The sequence below is a fragment of the Heterocephalus glaber genome, unplaced genomic scaffold (assembly GCF_053883595.1).
Source record: "Heterocephalus glaber isolate CG9 unplaced genomic scaffold, H.glaber_assembly_v1.0 deba00001606, whole genome shotgun sequence".
Lineage (NCBI taxonomy): Eukaryota > Metazoa > Chordata > Mammalia > Rodentia > Bathyergidae > Heterocephalus > Heterocephalus glaber.
The window spans coordinates 13,222,803-13,240,120 of record NW_028258377.1 but is presented as its reverse complement, the minus strand read 5'-3'; the positions used below and the strand labels follow the sequence as shown (position 1 = coordinate 13,240,120).

Genomic DNA, 17,318 nt, shown 5'->3' with positions numbered 1-17,318 from the left:
GAACTGATAAAGCAGCTGTCTAGGTACTCTGTACCCTCCAGATTGTAGCATCTAGTGATAACTGGGAAGTTGGGAAAGGATTGAATACATTCACACCGAAGGTCACCCTCACCCCAGGCTCCTGAGGTTGCCTCTGAGGCCTACACTGGGGTGGAGGTGAGGGGGTATTCCATGTTGTAGAAAAAGTAGCTGCTGAGAGGAGAGGGAGAGAGACCCAGCTTCACAGCTAGACAGGGCAAGCTAGTAATTGATTTCACCTTGATCAATTTCTGAGCTCATGGTGCAAATAGCAAAGACAGGCAATGAGAAATTTTTCTGTTAAAAACATTTTTTTAAAAGATACACGTGGCTATGGATGAACCCTGAAGTGTATCTAAATTGTTCCCATAGCTCTATTGTTTGCCCTGTTCTAAGTGCTTTCATGTGCCATCTGATTAGTCCTCATAAGAAATCTGAGTTGAAATCTGCTGTTATACCATTTTGCAGATGAGGGCATCAAGGCTCAGCAACATGAAGTTCCCCAGCCCAAGCCCCTAAGTTGTGTGGCAGGCATCAGGACTGTGGTCATCCTGGGCATTTAGCCCCTCTCTCTGCCTACTGCTTCCTGAAACTGACCCTGGACCTGGACTTGTTACTCAGACCTGGATCATCACAGACCAGAGCCTAATCAGCTTCCCAAGATGCCTTGTGAATGGTGGACAGGTGCCCCTTGAGATGGGCAGGGCAGGATCTGTCCAAATTTATCTCACCCGGAGGCTGTCTAAAGGTCTAGGCAGGCCAGGACACACCTTGTGGAAGCCACAACAGTGTCTCAGAGCTGTAGCCCCAGCCGTAATAGCAAAGAGGAAGGGCAGGGACTTGGGTCCTGGTCCACCCTGTCTAGGGCAGGGCAGATAGAACAGGCTGCCTCACTTGGTTTAAGGCAGAGATGGATCCTGGAGCCTTGGGTGGGGTGCCTGTCTCTCCTCCTGCCAGTCAAGGCACCAACCATAGTCAGTGCCTACTTCTTTCAGAGAGGAATCTGACACCAGGGGCAAGAATGGTTGCACATCTATGTGTTACTGTCCTGGTTCTGCTGCCTTCTGACAGTCTGGGTTTGGGTAATGACCTAACTTGTCAGGCCTCAGTTTTCTCATCTGTAGTAGGGGATTAAATCATCCCTGGAGTTAGTGGAAGGATTAAATAATATTTGTAATGCCACAAATAAATATTTGTTTCCTGTTTGTATATGTTTGTTTATTTGTTTTGAGACAAGGTCTCACTGTGTAGCCTAGGCTGGTCTTGAACTCAGGGCAGTTCTCCTGCCTCACCATCCTGAATGCTCTGTTTACAGGCCTGTACCACCATGCCCTGATACAGTAACACCCATTGAGACATTAACTCTGTGGGGGGCGCCGTACTCAGCACATTAAATACCTGATTCCCTCTCATCCTCACCACCCCTTCCGAGGCAGGTATCACATATTACCCACAATTTAAAGGTGAAGAAACTGGCTCAGAGAGGTTATGTAATTTGCCCTGCCAACGCTGAACTCCTCAATCTGATCCTGGACCTGAACTGCCATGCTTTCAGTCATGTCAAGTGCTGCATGGCTTTTGCGGCATCCTCTCCCTGAGAAGTGCCTCTCAGGAAACACATCTTGGGTATGAAAACTTGACATTGCTTCGACGTTCCCAGAGCTTGGCTGTAGACATGTTTTTATTTTTTTATTGTTATTTTTTTGAGACAGAGTCTTGCTATGTAATTGAGGCTGGCCTTGAACTCACTATGTGGCCCTGGCTGGCCTCAAACTCACTGCAATCTTCCTGCCTCAGCTTCCTGAGTGCTGGGATTACAGGTATGTGCCACCATGCCCAGCAGTGTATTTTAAATGGATAGATGCTGGATGAATGGATCCTATTTCCCTTTTTGTTTTGCCTGCTGGGAAGCTCAGAACCTAATTCAAGGCTCATTTCTTTTACCCAGAACTTCAACTATTTGTAGACTCTACTCCAGCTCATATGCCTCTTGTTTTTCTCATGTTTTCCCCCCATCCAGATGTCTTTGCCCTGTGAAGTTTGTACAATTGGACTGGGGAATGAACTATCCTGTTAAAAGGCCTGGTTGAAGTAACTATCTCACATAAGCACGGAGTGAAGGTTAGGTGTGGCGCCTACTCCTAAGAAGCAGGCTGCCCTTGGTGCTGAGACAGAGGGCACACACCATAGGAAAGTTGTGGACTCTATGCTGGGGACAAGTGAGTGTGAGGGTGAGTCCATGCTGCACCCCAAACCCCATGCCAGCAGTACTATCTTTGTTTTTTGGGGTTTTTTGAGGGTCTCACTATGTAGTGCAGGCTGGTTTTGAACTCACTGTGTAGCCCAGGCTGGCCTCAAACTCTCAGTAATCCTCCTGCCCCAGACTCCCAAATGCTGGGATTACAGGCATGTGCCACTGTGCCTGGGTCAGGAATGGTATCTTGATCTGATTTTATCTTCACAAGAATGCCACAAATTAGGTAATACAGTTATTAATTTTCTTCCAGGGCGGGGATTTAGCTCAGCGGTTTCACTGCCTGCTGTGCAAGCACAAGGACTTGAGTTCGATCCCCGATACCAAAAAAAAAAAAAAAATTTCTTCCAGTTACAAATGGAGATGTCCAATATCATGCTACAGGGAGGAATAGAGACTCCAAGAGGCTTAACAATGGAGACAGCCAAAACACATTCAAACTCTGGTCTCTCTCACTTCAACACTGTCTGTGCCTCTTCCTTTCATCAGAGTGGGGTGGGGACTTTCTGCCCTGGGGGGATAGCAATCTGAGCAGAAACCAGTTTTAAAAAGGTCAAGCAGAAGAGGCAGTGTATTGGTTTAGTAACTGAAGAATCTGGAGCTGGGGGTGGGAGGTGTACACCTATAATCCCAGCACTCTGAGAGGCTGAGGCAGGAGGGTCGAGAGTTTGAGCCCAGGCAGGCAATTTAGCAATTTAGTGAGACCCTGTGTCAGAAAGGAAAAAAAAAATCTGGTAGTGGATGGCATGAGGCATGGTTTCCTCCAGGGGCTCAGACAGTCTCAAGAAATCCCTATGTCCATTTCTTATCTCTGCTTTACTCAATCTTAGATTATTTATCAGTCAGACAGCTGTTGGAAGGCCCAGGGTTACTTTCTTAGACATCCCACCAGCCAGGAAGTTCTTGCTTACTATCATTCTAACAAAAGGCCTTTGAGACCCATTGGTTCTTATTGGTCCAGCTTTGTCACATGCATAAACCTGATCCAGTTAGGGCTGAGGATTTAGCTCAGTGGTTTTGCCGCCTGCTGCCTAAGCGCAAGGACCCAAGTTCAATCCCCGGTACCAAAAAAAAAAACACCTGATCCAACTGCAGTGGCCAGGAAGAAATCATGATCTGATTGGCCAGGCTTCACAGCAGCCCCAGCATGGAGCAGGGAGAGTAGAGTGAGGAGGCTCCCAAAGGAGAACCAGGGTGTTGGTTCCCAGGAAGGGCTGCTGGCAACCAAAACATATATGCCCACTGCCAGGGCACAGAGAAGGCTTTCTGTTGGGTGGGCAGGGGACACAGGGAGTGAAGAGAGGAGGAAGACTCCAGCAGGGGAGCCAAGGGGAGGGTCCAGGCGAGTGAGGAAGGACCTGGTGGCTGCTCCCCAGTCCTTCCCATATGACAGAGTCCTGGCCCTGTGTCAGACTGACTCTCAGCTCTGTGCTCTCGGCGATGTGGGCATGGTCACTTCCCCTCTCAGAGCCTCGGGTTCCTCTATTGTGTAAGGGACATGCTGATAACACTCTCTTCCTCTCCCGGTGACCTCAGGCATCAGAGAGGACACCATGTACAGCGCACAGTAGGTACACATTCAGTGTAAGAGGCACAGGGCAGCCTGTACCAGGACTTCCCTCGGTCATGAAATGCAGTTCCCAGGATTTGCCTCTCTGATCTCTGTGGGCAGATCTGGGCCTCACTGAGTGCCTGTTTGTCCACAATACAGTCTCCTGTGGGCGCCGAAGAGCCCAACACTCCACAGCCCGGCTGGAAGAAGGCAGGCTGTGAGGTCGGTGATCTTGTACTTGGGCCCCCTTCTTCCTGTGTGGCTTGAGGATGGCTGGGCCTCGAGGCTGGATGAGAAGGAGTTGGGAGCTTGAACTCTGCTAGGAGGACACTGGCATTGGGACAGTGTTGAAGCCAGCCTGGGACAGATGAAGCCCTGGAGAGTGGCTGCTCTTTGAGGCCCTCCATGGAGGGGACAAATACCAGCAGGTGGGGGAGAGCTTCCCTCAAGGCAGGACGACCTCACTCCTCTGCCTGAACCTTTCGGGGTGTCTTGAAGTCTCTGTGTTTGGTTGTCACACCCTTTTACTGGTCCCCTCCCTGACCTATCCCCATTCACCTGCACAGGTAACTGTCACTGAAGACTCTTGAAGCAGGGAGGGGACAGAGACTTGAGACTCCCCTCCTTACCACCTTTCCCATCTCTGGCCTGCCACTGGGCTAGGCCTTATTCCCAGGGCCTCGGGTCCCAGAAGACCTATGAGCCCTGTCCCTTGGTCTCCCTCCTCCCCCGCCCTCAGCTGTGGCTCCTCCTGAGGATTCAGCCTCTTGGTGGGAGGTGTAGTTCTGGCAGGGTTAATGATTGTTCAGAGGAGGTGGAGACGGTGCCAAAGTCTGCCTTAGGCGTGCTGCTGCCGGCCTCATATAGTGCCCACCTGTGCCTGCAGTACCCATCGCCATCAGCCCCTGTGGGGCACAGCGGGCCGACTGCCTAGCCCAGCTGCGGCACCAGCTCCCAGAGTTCCTGGCCAGGTGTAAGGCAAGGTCCTTGGGGCCACGGTAAGCTTGGGGGTCTTTAAAGATCCCCCTGGCTGGGGGGAAATGCCCGGTGCATAGAGCCAGCTGTGGCACTGGGTTGGATAGCCTTGGGGTTGAGTCCATCCAGCTGTGAGACCTCAGTTTCTTCTGAAATGTGGGGATAATACCCTCTTCTCGGGGTTCTGGTGGCCTTGTCCCCTCCCTTCCAAGTGCTTGGGTAATTTGGACCTGCTGAGAAGTTGTTAAAGGATTAAGGGTTGGTGGGGTCTCCGGGGAAGTGAATTACCCTGTCTGGGCCCCTCACCCTTGAAGGTGAGGCCGGGTGGCTGAGCCCAGGGGGCCTCAGAGCTTGAGGTGTAAAGGCCAGGTGCTGGACTCACGTCTGAGCTTTTGTCTTGACTCTGCCTGGGCTGCTTCTTGTGGTCCTCGTTTCTTCAGAGTGTGGCGAGAAGCTGCAGAGCCCCTGAGGCAGGCTGAGCTGGGTGCTGTCACCCTCTCAGGCTCAGTGACACATTCCAGTACCATCTTTGCCAGGACACGGAAGTGTCAAGCAGGGACCAGCTCCTGACTGGGCCCTGGGCCTGAGGGGGAGACTGAGCCAACAGCTTTGTTTTAGGGACTTCTTTGCAAGGTTGACACCAGGCACAAGGCTCAGTGCTCTGTAAGCACTGAGATTCCATGGCTTCTTCCTCACCTCATTTTCTCAGCAGGGGAAGTGGGCCCAGAAGGGGATGGGCTGGCCTGGGGGTGCCCAGTAAGGAGGTGAAATGCTGACCCTGAACTCAGTGGGATTTCACTCCACATCTGTCCCCAGGACAAAGTATCCTGGCGGGGGGCCTTTGGAGGCCCCACAGCGGGAGCCTGGAGCCCTTAAGTCTCACATCTTAGCACAGGGCCACCCTGGCTGGGCTGGCGTCTGCCGTGTGGGTGCCAAAGTGGCTCGGTGGACTCAGTGAGTGGAGCACAGACCAAGTCTTCCCTAGGGTCCCCTGGATCTGTCGCTGGTCTGGGTCTGACCTTCTGCCCCTTGCTCTTGGGCGTCTCTCTGTGAGCATCTCTGAGCCTTGACGTTCTCAGAATATTAGCTGAACGTCATTCCTATCTCAGGACAGGAAACGAGACAGCAGAAGCAGTTTACAGTGACCTGCAGGGGCGGGGCTGCGGTGGGTGAGGCAGGCGTGCCTCTGGCTCTGGTGTCCCGGAAGCCTGGGCAGGCTGGGGTCCTCACTTCCAGTAGCTCCACATTCTGGGAAGTCTCGAAGCCTTGTCCGAAGGAGTGACCAAAATCTCCAGAGCTGGCGGGGCCAACATTCCTGGTCCAGGTAGGACCAGAGGACATCTTGAACACAAGATGTTGGCCAGGCTGGGCTTGAACTCATGGTGCTCCTCCTGCCTCAGCCTCCCAAGTGCTGGAATAACAGATACCTGCCATCACACTCAGCTGGAACATAGGGTCTTTTTACTAAGCGATATCCCTAGCACTTTTTATTTTTATTTTTGAGTCAGGGTTTCACTGAGTGAGTAAGTTGTTCAGGCTGGGCTCGAACTTGTGATGCACCTGCCTCAGCCTCCCAGAGTGCTAGGATTATAGGTGTGTGCCACCACTACCAGCTCCTTCCTTAAATACTTTTTAATTAATTAATTTTTTTGAGACAGGATCTCGCTTTGTAGTTCAGGATAGCCTTGAACTCACTATGTAGCTCAGGCTGGCCTTGAACTCACAGGAATCTTCCTGCCCTCAGCCTCTAGAGTTCTGGGATTACTGGCATGTGCCAATATGTTTGATTCTCAAATACTTTTAAATATATATATATATATTTAATTGACACATAGTAATTTTACATATTTATGGGGCACACTGAGCCATTTCGATACATGTATACAATGTGTAGTGATCAGACTGGAGTAATCTGGCATATCTATGGCTTCAGACATTTATCATTTCTTTATGTTGGACACATTCAAAGTCCTCTCTACCAGCTGTTTTGAAATATACAGTTGTAAATGATAGCTACCTTATTGTGCTACAGAACATTAGAAGTTATTCCTCCTATCCAGCCCCAAATACTTTTTTTTTTTGTACTGGGGATCGAACTCAGGACCTTGTGCTTGCGAGGCAGTTTCCTCGCTGGAACCACTGAGCTAAATCCCCGGCCCCCCAAATGCTTTCTTTAAGAGCAAGGAAAGAACAGGAGTGGGAGGGGAGCTCAGGGCAAGGAAGCTGTAATTTCTAAAATGTAAACAGCCCTCTGCTCTGAGAGAACAGAGTCCCAGGGTACAGATGTGAATGATGGTGCTGGAGCCAGGCTGTACCTCACTTCAGAGCACTCGTGGCTGGTGGCTGCTCCACCAGGAGAAAGGGGAACCCAGGGAAAGGACCCGCTGGGTATCAGAAGGCCCTCCCCACCTCCAGTCCCACGGGCAGCTCCATTCACTTTCTTTTCATTTGCACCTTGCATTGGCTCCTTGCCAGGGTACTAGGGACGCAGGGCCCAGAGGAGGGGCCACCAAATGCCTGAGTGGCTTCACTCCTGACCTGGGCCTTACAGGATGGAAAGAGTGTGGAGGTGTACAGAGGGCCAGGGAGATAGCATATGCAAATACAAGGAGCAAGGAAAATGCTGGACATGGACTGAGAACAGGAGCACTTAATGACCCTGGATCACAGGAGCAGAAGAGAACAGCTCGTGTGGAAAGAGAGACCAGGCCCTGCAAGGATGTGGCCTGTCAGGCTGGGTCAGGAAGAATGTCCTGCAACCCATAGGAGCCACGGGAGGGGTTTGAGCCTGGACATGGCTGTGCCCAGTAGAGTGAGAGGCTCGTTGGTGGGCAGCTCATCCTGTGCCTTTCCCGCTCACACAGTGTATTTTTCCTAAGGGGCCGAATCCAGGGGATGATACTGTAAACTTAAAGATTTGGCCCCATGATGATCAAATCAGTATGTGAGTACGGTGGTGACAAAAGGAAATCAGACTGTGTGAACCCAGGGCTGACCCTGGCAGTGCAGGAGGGTGTGGCAAAGAGTGCTGAGCTAGGAGTCAGCAGATGCATCTCAGTTGCCCTCCGGCTCTGGGGTGTCTTCCCTTCACTTCCCTGAGACTCAGGGTCCCCATGGGTAAAAGGGGCTGATGAGCCATCTCTTCCTTCCAGGGGATGGGGAAGCCAGAGGCAGGGGAGATGCTGCGTGTGCTTCTGCTGACAGAGGGTCACCACACTGTTGAGCAGGGACAGCAGGTTTTCCTGAGGCCCCACGAGAACAAGAGGGGAAGGAGGGAGAAACTTCCCTGAGCAAAGAACACAGAGCACAGCGAGGAGACTCTCCTGGGGCCTAGGGGACAGCAGAGAAGGAAGGACCCAGCTCAGGCGGTTGTCTCTCAACTTCACTCTCCTGGTGGCTCTGTGTGGTTGGGGGCAAATCTGACAGATCAGGAAGAGAAAACCTAGAAAGGAGAAAACACAGATTGCTTGGTTTGGATTCTGGTCCTGTGACTCTAGACCCTAAACAAACCCCTCCCCTCCTAGTTTGTCGAGGACCAAATAATATTGGGTGCAAAGTACTGGTCACAGCACATGTCACTTCCTGGCTGGTGCCCTTTCCCCTTGAGGACTGGGTGGAGGATCCTGAGGGAAGAATCTCTGTTCCTGAAAGATGGACTCAGGCGGACTTTGTAAGGATGATTAATACACCCAGGACACCTGCTGGCTGCACACCTCACAAGGACGGTGGCTGTTGACGCACTTCAGGGGGGAAAGGAGAGAGCAAAAGAAGCAAGGGGTTAAGTCCAAGATTATAGCTGTGCAGTTACGCCAGGTCTTGACAGGTCCACCAGCCTGAAAGGGCCCAGAGTTTCCTCACATGGTGGGCATCCGAAGTCTACGACCATCGCTAATGTTTGGTGCCACGACCATCTCCACTCACCCACCTCCACCGTCACTTCCATCCCACAACCATCACCTCCACCAAGGCCATCTGCACCCACCTTAGCCATCACAGACGTTACCAGGGCCCCATCCCTACCTCATCCCCAGCACGATTATCACTTGCACTCCCACTGCCATCCCTCCTGCACCTGAACTACTGCATCTACACCTCCACCCCAAGCTTTGGACTCCATCCCACCCACTCTGCTGGCAGCATCACAACATTCCCAGCGTACCCACCATCTCACGGAGGGCTGTGGCTCAGCGCTGCAGACGGATGGTGCTGAGGACTGTGGGTACATACTCCTTCCTTCTGAGCAGCTGGCTCCATTGCATTTCCCAGTGTGGCCGAGTGTAGCCCTGCTGATCAGCATGTGGGCTGTCCTCAGCTATGATCTCTGGGGCCCTTGGCAAACCAGCAGCTGCTTCCCAAAGGACACTGACTAGAGTCACAGTGCAGGTCTTAGCTTCTTCTGCAGAGAGCCTGTTCAGCCTTAGGGCCTGGGTGAGGACGCCATAGGGGAGGGATGGAGCAGTTTCCCTGGTGACTGCTACATAGCCTGTGTAAGGTGAAGACGACCTCTCAAGACATGAAAGGAAGGGATTTGCACCTGCAGAGTACCTGCTGTATGCCAGTTGCTGAGCTGCAGGTTCTTACTGTTGTTCAGACCAACCCAATCGCTCCACTCACTCGTTCCCATCTTGCAGAACAGGACACTGACTTGGAGTGGATCACCTCTCAGGGCTCTTCACTCTCCCAGTTTTAATTTCACCTTTTGCAAAGTGGGCATGATGATACCTACTTGGAAGGCTTTTGTTAGTCTTAAATAATGTCTACTTCCATGTGTGGCAGATGCAGGTGTCCCTTATGAGGCAGTCTTTGCTGCTCATCACCATAATGCTTAATGGCTGCCAAATATTCTGCCCAGTGCTTAGCCACATCATCCTCAGCCATTCCCTGCAGCCACATTTGGGCTACGTCCAAGTCACCATGGTTATAAACAGTCACTTGTGCTGAATAACTTCCTGCGAAAACAGCTTCCTTGTTTTAGGTAGTTGGGTGACTAGTTCAAGAAGGGCAACATTTGGAGGTTTGGGGTCCACGTGAAACTGGGCTTTTTCTCATACTGGGGCTGAGGGAAAGGTGAGGGCTGCACTCTGGGGAGCTGGGTGTGAATCCCACTCACTTCCAGTGGTGAGATCCTCAGCGGATCACTCTGAGCCTCAGTTTCCTGAGGTTGCTGTGAAGATGAAATGATCTGAATTCCAAACATTCTGCCTCCATGTTCTCTCTAGTCCTGCAGCTACCATTTCAGTCCACTGATACATAGCAGCCAAAAAGATGTTTTAGAAGAGTAAATTAACTCCTGTTTCTTCCCTGCAGGACTCTGTATTTATTTGTTTGTTTGTTTGTTTGAAACAGGGTGTCACTCGTAATTCAGGGTAGCCTTGAACTCATTATGCAGCCGAGGCTGACCTGGAACTCATGGCAGTCCTCCTGCCTCAGTCTCCTGAGTGCTGAGATCACAGGTGTGCCCCACCACTCCCAGCTCCCCTTCATGAAACTCTGAAATGACCTTCAATTTTTCTCAGAATAAAACAAATCATTCTTTAATCTGCCTAATGGTGCGCAGCATGATCTGGCTCCCTGCTGTGTCAATCAGCTTTCCATTACTGTAACACGTACCTGAAATTAATAACTTAGAAAGAAAAGGTCTATTTTGGTTCACAGTTTTGGAGGTTTCAGTCTGTAGTCAGTAGGCCCTGTTGCTCTTGAGGCTGTGGTGAAGCAGCACGCATGGAGGGAGCATGTGAGTGGTGGAGCAAAGCTCTTAACTCAACTGGGAAGTGAAAAAAAAGAGGAGACACTGGGGTTCCAAGGTCCCCTTGGAGGGTATGTTCTCGATGATGTAAGGACTCCTTAGACCTCACCTCCCAAAGCACCCTAGGTTGGGGACCAAGCCTCCACACACAGGCTCTGGGGGACACTCTAATCCAAAGAGTTGCAGCTCCCTGTGCTGCAGCTGCATGACCGCCTTTCCCTCCCTGCAGTGCATTTGGCTTGTACCTGACCCAAGGCCACCTCTCATACTGTCCTTTCTGTCTGGGATTCCCCTGTGATAATGTTCAGATTATCAGAGCCATGTGGGTATTTCATAAAGTAAGGCTTGTATTAGCAGCAGCAGCAGCAGCAGCAACAACAGCAACATCAATGACAAACTTGCCTGGCCCCAAACTCCACAGCCCTCATACTCACACTCTGGAAGCACCTGCTTTTGCATCTTTAGCTACTTCTTCCACTTGCCACCATATTCCCAATTAGCATGTTTTGTTTTTTTTTAAATTTGTGAGACAGGGTCTCACTGTGTAGTTCAGCCTGGCCGTGAACTCACTATCCAGCCTAGGCTGGCCTCGAACTCATGGCAGTCCTCCTGCTTTAGCCTCCCGAGTGCTGGAATTACAGGAGTGCAACACCACACCTGGCCCACATAGCATGTTGATACTGTTATTTCTGGATTTTTACTTTATACGCCATCTGGTGATTTCTTTCTCTCTAAGTCACTGTATTGTCCATGCTGGGCTCAAACTTGTGACCTTCCTGCCTCAGCCTACCAGAGTGCCGCGATCATAGGTGTGCACCACTACACCCACTTCATTGGTTGATTTCTTAAAGTAAAAGTGAGGATTTTCTTTTTCACTGCAGTGCTTCCCCTTCCACTCACAATGAGGTTATGGTCCATCTACTATGGAAATATTTATAGCCAAGACATTCAGTGTGCTATGTTCCCGGGCCCTTTCTAGAATACTTTCCCATGCCACCGTCCCTGGTTTTGTTTGCTCAGTCTACTCCATAATAGCACAAGTTGATCTCTTCACTCTAGCCAAGGCGTAAATCTCTCTCAAAATGTTGAAAACACTTGGAGGTGTGGTGGCGCACACTTGTGATCCCAGCTCCTGAGGCAGGAGGATCACAAATTTGAGGTCACCCTGGGCAACTTTGTGAGTCTCTGTCTCAGATTAAAAAATAAAAAGTACTGGGGGTGTAGCTTTGCATACAGTGCCCCTGGGTTACATCCCCAGTATTGAAAAATTAAGCTTGAAACCACCAGCCACGTTTCCATTTTCTTAGAGATGGCCCTGTGTGGTTACAGTGCTATCTCAGCTCCCTTTCCCCATTCTGTGTTGGGGTCCTCTATTTCCTGGATTTCTTGTTTTCTTTTTCTTGGCTGGCTTCCTTTACCTATATAATGGGTTATATTCTCAACTATCTTCCCAAGAAAAGATTCATAAGAGGTAAAATTCTGGGCTTTATCTTAAAAATGTTTTTATTTTACCCTCATATCCAGCTGATAGTTTTGGTGAGTATAGAATTCTGGACTGGAAATAATTTGTCTTCAGTATTTTGCAGGCATGGTATTCTGATCATTGTTTTTGTTGTTGTTGTTGTTTTTGGTACCAGAGATCGAACTCGGGACCTTGCGCTTGCGAGGCAGGCGCTGGAACCACTGAGCTAAATCCCCGGCCCATTGTTGTTGTTGCTTCATAATAAAATACCCCAAACTGACTTCAATGAGAATTTATTACTATTATATTTCATGATTCTCTAGGTCAGGAATTTGAATCAGGCGTAGCAGGAATTGTTGAACTTTGCCCGGGTGTGCCTGGACCCCAGCTGGAGTTATGCGGAAGGCTGAGGGCTGAAGCAGTGGGATTTGGCCAAGCATCTTGCTCTCTCTACCCACACAGGCCCATAAGTTTGGTTAGCGTGTGTTTCTTTTTCTCTAGTTCTGGGGAGTGAACCCAGGTCCTTTGCTTTGAACTATGTCCCGAGCCCTTTAAAATTTTTTATTGAGACAGGCTCTTACCAAGTCTCTATGCTGTCCAGGCTGGGCTCAAACCTGCAATCCTCCTGCCTCAGCCTTCCAGAGTTCTGGGATTACAGGCATGTACCACTTCTCCCGGCTAGCTTGTGGTTCCTTGAGCGTGGTGGCCTCAGGGTAGTTGGATTTCTTTAGTTCTTTTTTTTGGTACCAGGATAGAACTCAGGACCTTGTGCTTGCCAGGCAGGCGCTATGCCACTGAGCTACATCCCTGGCCCTGGTAGTTGGATTTCTTACAAGGCATCTCTGTGTTCCAAGAAGCCCTGTTGGTTAAGCAAGTCACTAAGCTTAGCTCAGATTCAAGAGCACAGGACTGGACTTCTTTGCAGCCACCACTAAGTAGCTGCACTTTGCTCCATTGTCTTTTAGTTCCCACAGCTTTCTGATTCTGAATCCTTTGTATGCAGCTTGTTTTTCTCTCCAGATTTCAGGGTCTTCTCTTTATCCCTAGTATTCTGAAAATGCTTTGTTGTAGTTCTTTTTCCCCTCCCTTCTCATTTTGCTGAGGGCTCTTTCAATCTGGAAATTTGTTATTCATTTATGAGAAATTTATTGTTTATACTCTGCTAATAGTTGCCATGCTCTGTCTTTTCTTTCTGGAACTTCTATTAATCAAACACTGGACCTTTTGGATTAATTCTCTAATTTCTTATGCTTCCTGGTTTTTTCCAACTTTATATTTTTATCCATCTATTAACATTTTTATTCCTCCCATTACATATTTTAACAATGGTCCTTAATGAGGGTTGGTTTTATTTCCAGAGGGGACATTTGGCAATGTCTGGAGACATTTGGGGCTGGCACAACTTGGGTGTTGATGCTGGAGTTTGGTAGGGGGAGGCCAGAGATGCTGCCAAACAGCATCTAATGCACAGGAAGCCCCACAGCCAAGCTCGGCAGCCCACAGTGTCAATGGTGCCTACCCTGATCTGTAAAAACACTCCTTGTTGGGCTGGGGATTTAGCTCAGTGGTTTCGCTGCCTGCTGCACAAGCTCAAGGACCTGAGTTCGATCCCTGGTACCAAAAAAAAGAAAAATACTCCTTGTTCTTTAGGCTTTTAAAAATATATCATCATCCTCATCCCTATTCACTGATCCAGTAGCCTCTCTTATGGCTTTGAGAATGTTAATTTCGTTTTTTTGCATCATCTCTGCTTCTTTAGAGTTGTTTTTTTCCTCATGCTTTGAAATTTGCATTGGTTTGGATTTTTGTTCAAATTAGCTTTAAGTTTCCAGGGCCTATCCATTGGTGTGCAGATTTCAGGGAGGAAGAAAAGCACCAATTTGTTGTGTTTCTCCATTTCCCTAGAGTAAATACTTCCACCGTGGCTGATTTTGAGTTATCTGTACGATGTAAGACACACTGAAAACTTCCTGAAAATTTGGCAACTGTCAGGAGCAACTTCAGTATGTTACTCTCTCTGTCTTCCCTTCAATGTCAGGTGATTTCTGCCTGTTTATAATACAAAATGAGTCTCTAGGGCTGGAGTGTAGGTCAGAGGTAGAGCACTTGCCTAGCACCAGGGCTCCAGCACAGCTGAGAGAGAGAGAGAGAGAGAGAGAGAGAGAGAGAGAGAGAGAGAGAGACCCTAAAAGCTGACTAGATGTCCTGGGTCGTAGATGGAATTTGTCTTCTGGAGGCCTCACCATAACATCATCTTAGAGAGACCCCCAACATTTCAGAATGTGGGTTTTTCTTTCTTCCCTTAGGCAGGTCAATTGTAATTTTTTTTTTTTTTTTTAATTTCTGGCTGCTGGCAGAGGTGCCTTAGCATCTGCCACCAATGCTCTTGGGATTGAGTGGGGAAAGGGCCCGAGAGTGTCACCATTTATGACCATTCACTTAATCTCATTCTGCTTGGTAACCTCATCTCCTCCAAGGTTAGTGCCCCTAATTCCAGGTCTCTTGGATTCAACCTCTCCGGGAAGTAACCTCCGTGTTCTCTGAGGCAGAGGGTGGGGTGGGGCAGCCAGCTGACTGCATGTTTAATTGCTTCTTATAAAAATTTTCAACCAGCTTTCCGGCTTCCAGGACACCCATACCTCCGCTTTCAGAGGGTTCCACAATCTCCAGTCCTTCAGCTTTCCTGGGGTTGGAGTCTGCTTCCTGTGGGTGCACCTCACTCCCATCCCTACTCTGGCTTGAACTATCCATAGCTTGAGAAGTTGGTAGTCTCTCATCAGTTCGTGCCAGCTTCCAAAATCCTTACCATCATTTTAGTGGGGTCTCAAGAGAGGGGAAGTGGAGCTCAGTCTTGAATCATCCATTCATACCGGAGGCTCCCTCCTCCACTACTCATGTGAGCCCCTCTTCTCACTCTTCAGATCCCTGCTGAAACTTTACTTCTTCAGAGATCCCACCCTCCCTGTCCCCATTATCCACTGAAGCATGAAAGACCCCAAATTCACAGGCAAACAACAGTCACCACCGTTTGTTAGCTTGAGAAATCTATGATTTAGGCAGGGCTCAGCTTGGATGGTTCATTCGGAGGTAGACAATTCATTCTGGGCTGATTAGCTCACATGACTTGCAAGTGGGATGACTGTCTAATGGGAGCCTAGCTCCCAATGGTCTGTTGGCTTGGGCCAACATAAACCCATTCAAGGAGTATTGGGGTTCATGTAGTGTGGCTGCTAAGTTTCCAGTGTGAGTGTCTAAGAGGCAAGGAGGGGAAGCTGCTGGTGTGTCTGAGCTCTGGCAACATATTCTATTGACTACTCAGAGTCCTGCCAGATGACTCTATGGTACCCTTGGGATTGATATTTACCGAGGTGGCTGTGATGACACAGGGAAGCTAAGAGTATCAAAAGACAATCTGATTACTTAGCTTGAAGAGGAGGGCCCAGGCCACAACCACACAGGACCACACGGGAAAGCCCTAGCCTTGGTGAGGAGGCGGGGGAGGAGGAGGAGGCAAGCAGGGCCCTGATCCTTGGTTGTGTTTCCCTGGGAAGGAAGCCGCAGACTGAGCCACTGAGCAGGGCTACGACTGGATCATGCAAGTGACTAAAGTGGCTCTGGGCTACAGAGGTCCCCAGAACTTGGCCCTGGGCTGGGGAAATATTAGTGTGTGAGAGTTACATCAAGGAGGTGGTTAGAGATATGGGGTTTCGGTTGCTTCATTTGTATATGAAAGGTACATCTGAAGGCAAATTGTTTAATATCTCTAGGAATTAGTTCACTCTGGGGGAGAGTCAGTCTTTCCCAGCCAGCTAATCCCCAAAGATGTCAAAGTATCATAAAATACAGAAAATAAAAAACCGTGATTAATACACCAGACTCATGAAAGCACACATGGCCCCCATCTCTTGTGGAGGAATGTCAACATTTGTAACCTTCTTTGCCTGCAATACCCGCACCTCCTCCTTCCTCTCTTCTATTGCTGTTGTGTGTTTTGAGACAGTGTTTAACTATGTAGTCTTAGGCTGGCTTGAACTTGCTGTGTAGCCCAGGTTGGCCTCAAGCTTGTGGTCCTCTTCCCTCAACTTCTCGAAAGATGCTGGAATCACAGGCATCTGGCCACCACACCTGGAGATTTCTCCTCTTCATGCCATGGGGAGCCATTGAAGGTTTTGAGCAAGGGAGGGAGGTCACGAGATTGCACTAGGAAGGATTATTCTGGCTGCATGGAGTGGATGAGAGAGTTTGGAGAGAGCCGTGGAGGAGGCTGAAGACACTGGTATTGGTGGCGGGGAGGCAGGAGATTGGAGAGGAACAGAGGAGAAATGAATTGGAGCGTTCTGGAGAAGTGGGGGCCAAGTGGGTGGATCCCTGAGGAGAGGGTAGGTGGTGTAGAGAGGAGTTCTGATTGATACTGTGTTTCACGGTCAAGATCCCTTTGGTCACACCTGGGCCATTCTCCCTCTCCCTCTCCTTTCCCTGGCTGCCTCCCTCTTGGTTGCAAAAGCTCCAGGTAGGAGGGAAAGAGCCCTGGATGGGATGTGCCCAGGACTAGGGAATGGTGTCTGGGAGCGCCTGTGGTCCTTTGTTTGCTTTAAAGCTTTAATTTAATTTATTTTTGGAAAAGTTAATACATTCACTTAACACGAAAGTACATACAAGTAACTATCCTGCCTTAGAGAATGATTTCAAGGAAGCAGCACGCACAAAACCTTCCTGGCATAGAGCAAGAAACAAAACATGTGGGGAGCCTGTCACATCCTCTCTTCTTTGTATAATATACCAATTGTCATTTGGGATTAAGATTCAAGATTTCAGATCTCTCAGTGACAATGAATCAAAGCCCCCCATTTCTCCTTTCCCTGGCTGGAGAGCTTGTAACATCAGATGACCAAAAGAGGCTGGCCCAGGTAGGGCTTTCCAAGGGTCCCCGCCCGGGTGTCAGTCAGTACAGAGTGCAGATAGCACCCCTTCCCAAACTGACCTGGCAGTGGGATGTTACTAGGATTCCATGGAACACACTTTGGGAAAGGCTTCAAAGGTGGCTATTTTTGTTTGTTTGTTTGTTTGTTTTGAGACAGGGTCTTGCTATGCAGTTCAGGCTGGCATTGGACTCACTATGCAGCCCAGGCTGGCCTTGAATTCATGGGTATCCTCCTGCCTCAACCTACTGAGTGCTGGGATTATAGGTGTGTGCCACCATGACAGGCAAAGATGCCTATTATGTGTATCAGCAAGTGGAACAAGGATCCTGATGAACTTCCCAGACTCTCTGGTTAAGTCACTGTCCCTCTCTGGGCCCTTGATTTTGAAG

The 17,318-nt window shown here is 49.4% G+C and overlaps 1 protein-coding gene across 8 annotated transcripts in view; it reads left to right on the top strand.

The window, feature by feature from the left end:
- The first annotated feature begins 4,682 nt into the window (after window positions 1-4,682).
- The window catches only part of Cdhr2 (cadherin related family member 2), a 39,334-nt gene continuing 26,698 nt past the window's right edge, over window positions 4,683-17,318 (top strand). For 3 of the 8 annotated variants that reach the window (XR_015444765.1, XM_087194807.1, XM_087194806.1), the window contains exons 1-2: window positions 4,694-4,822; window positions 17,086-17,193. Coding sequence is in view for 4 of the 8 variants with exons in the window: in XM_087194807.1 (XP_087050933.1) it covers window positions 17,124-17,193 (70 nt within the window). In the remaining 4 variants the exon portion in view is untranslated. Of the gene's footprint in view, window positions 4,823-17,085; window positions 17,280-17,318 lie in introns of those variants that run through there. The other 5 variants (XM_087194810.1, XM_087194808.1, XM_087194809.1 and 2 more) reach the window with 4 other exon arrangements.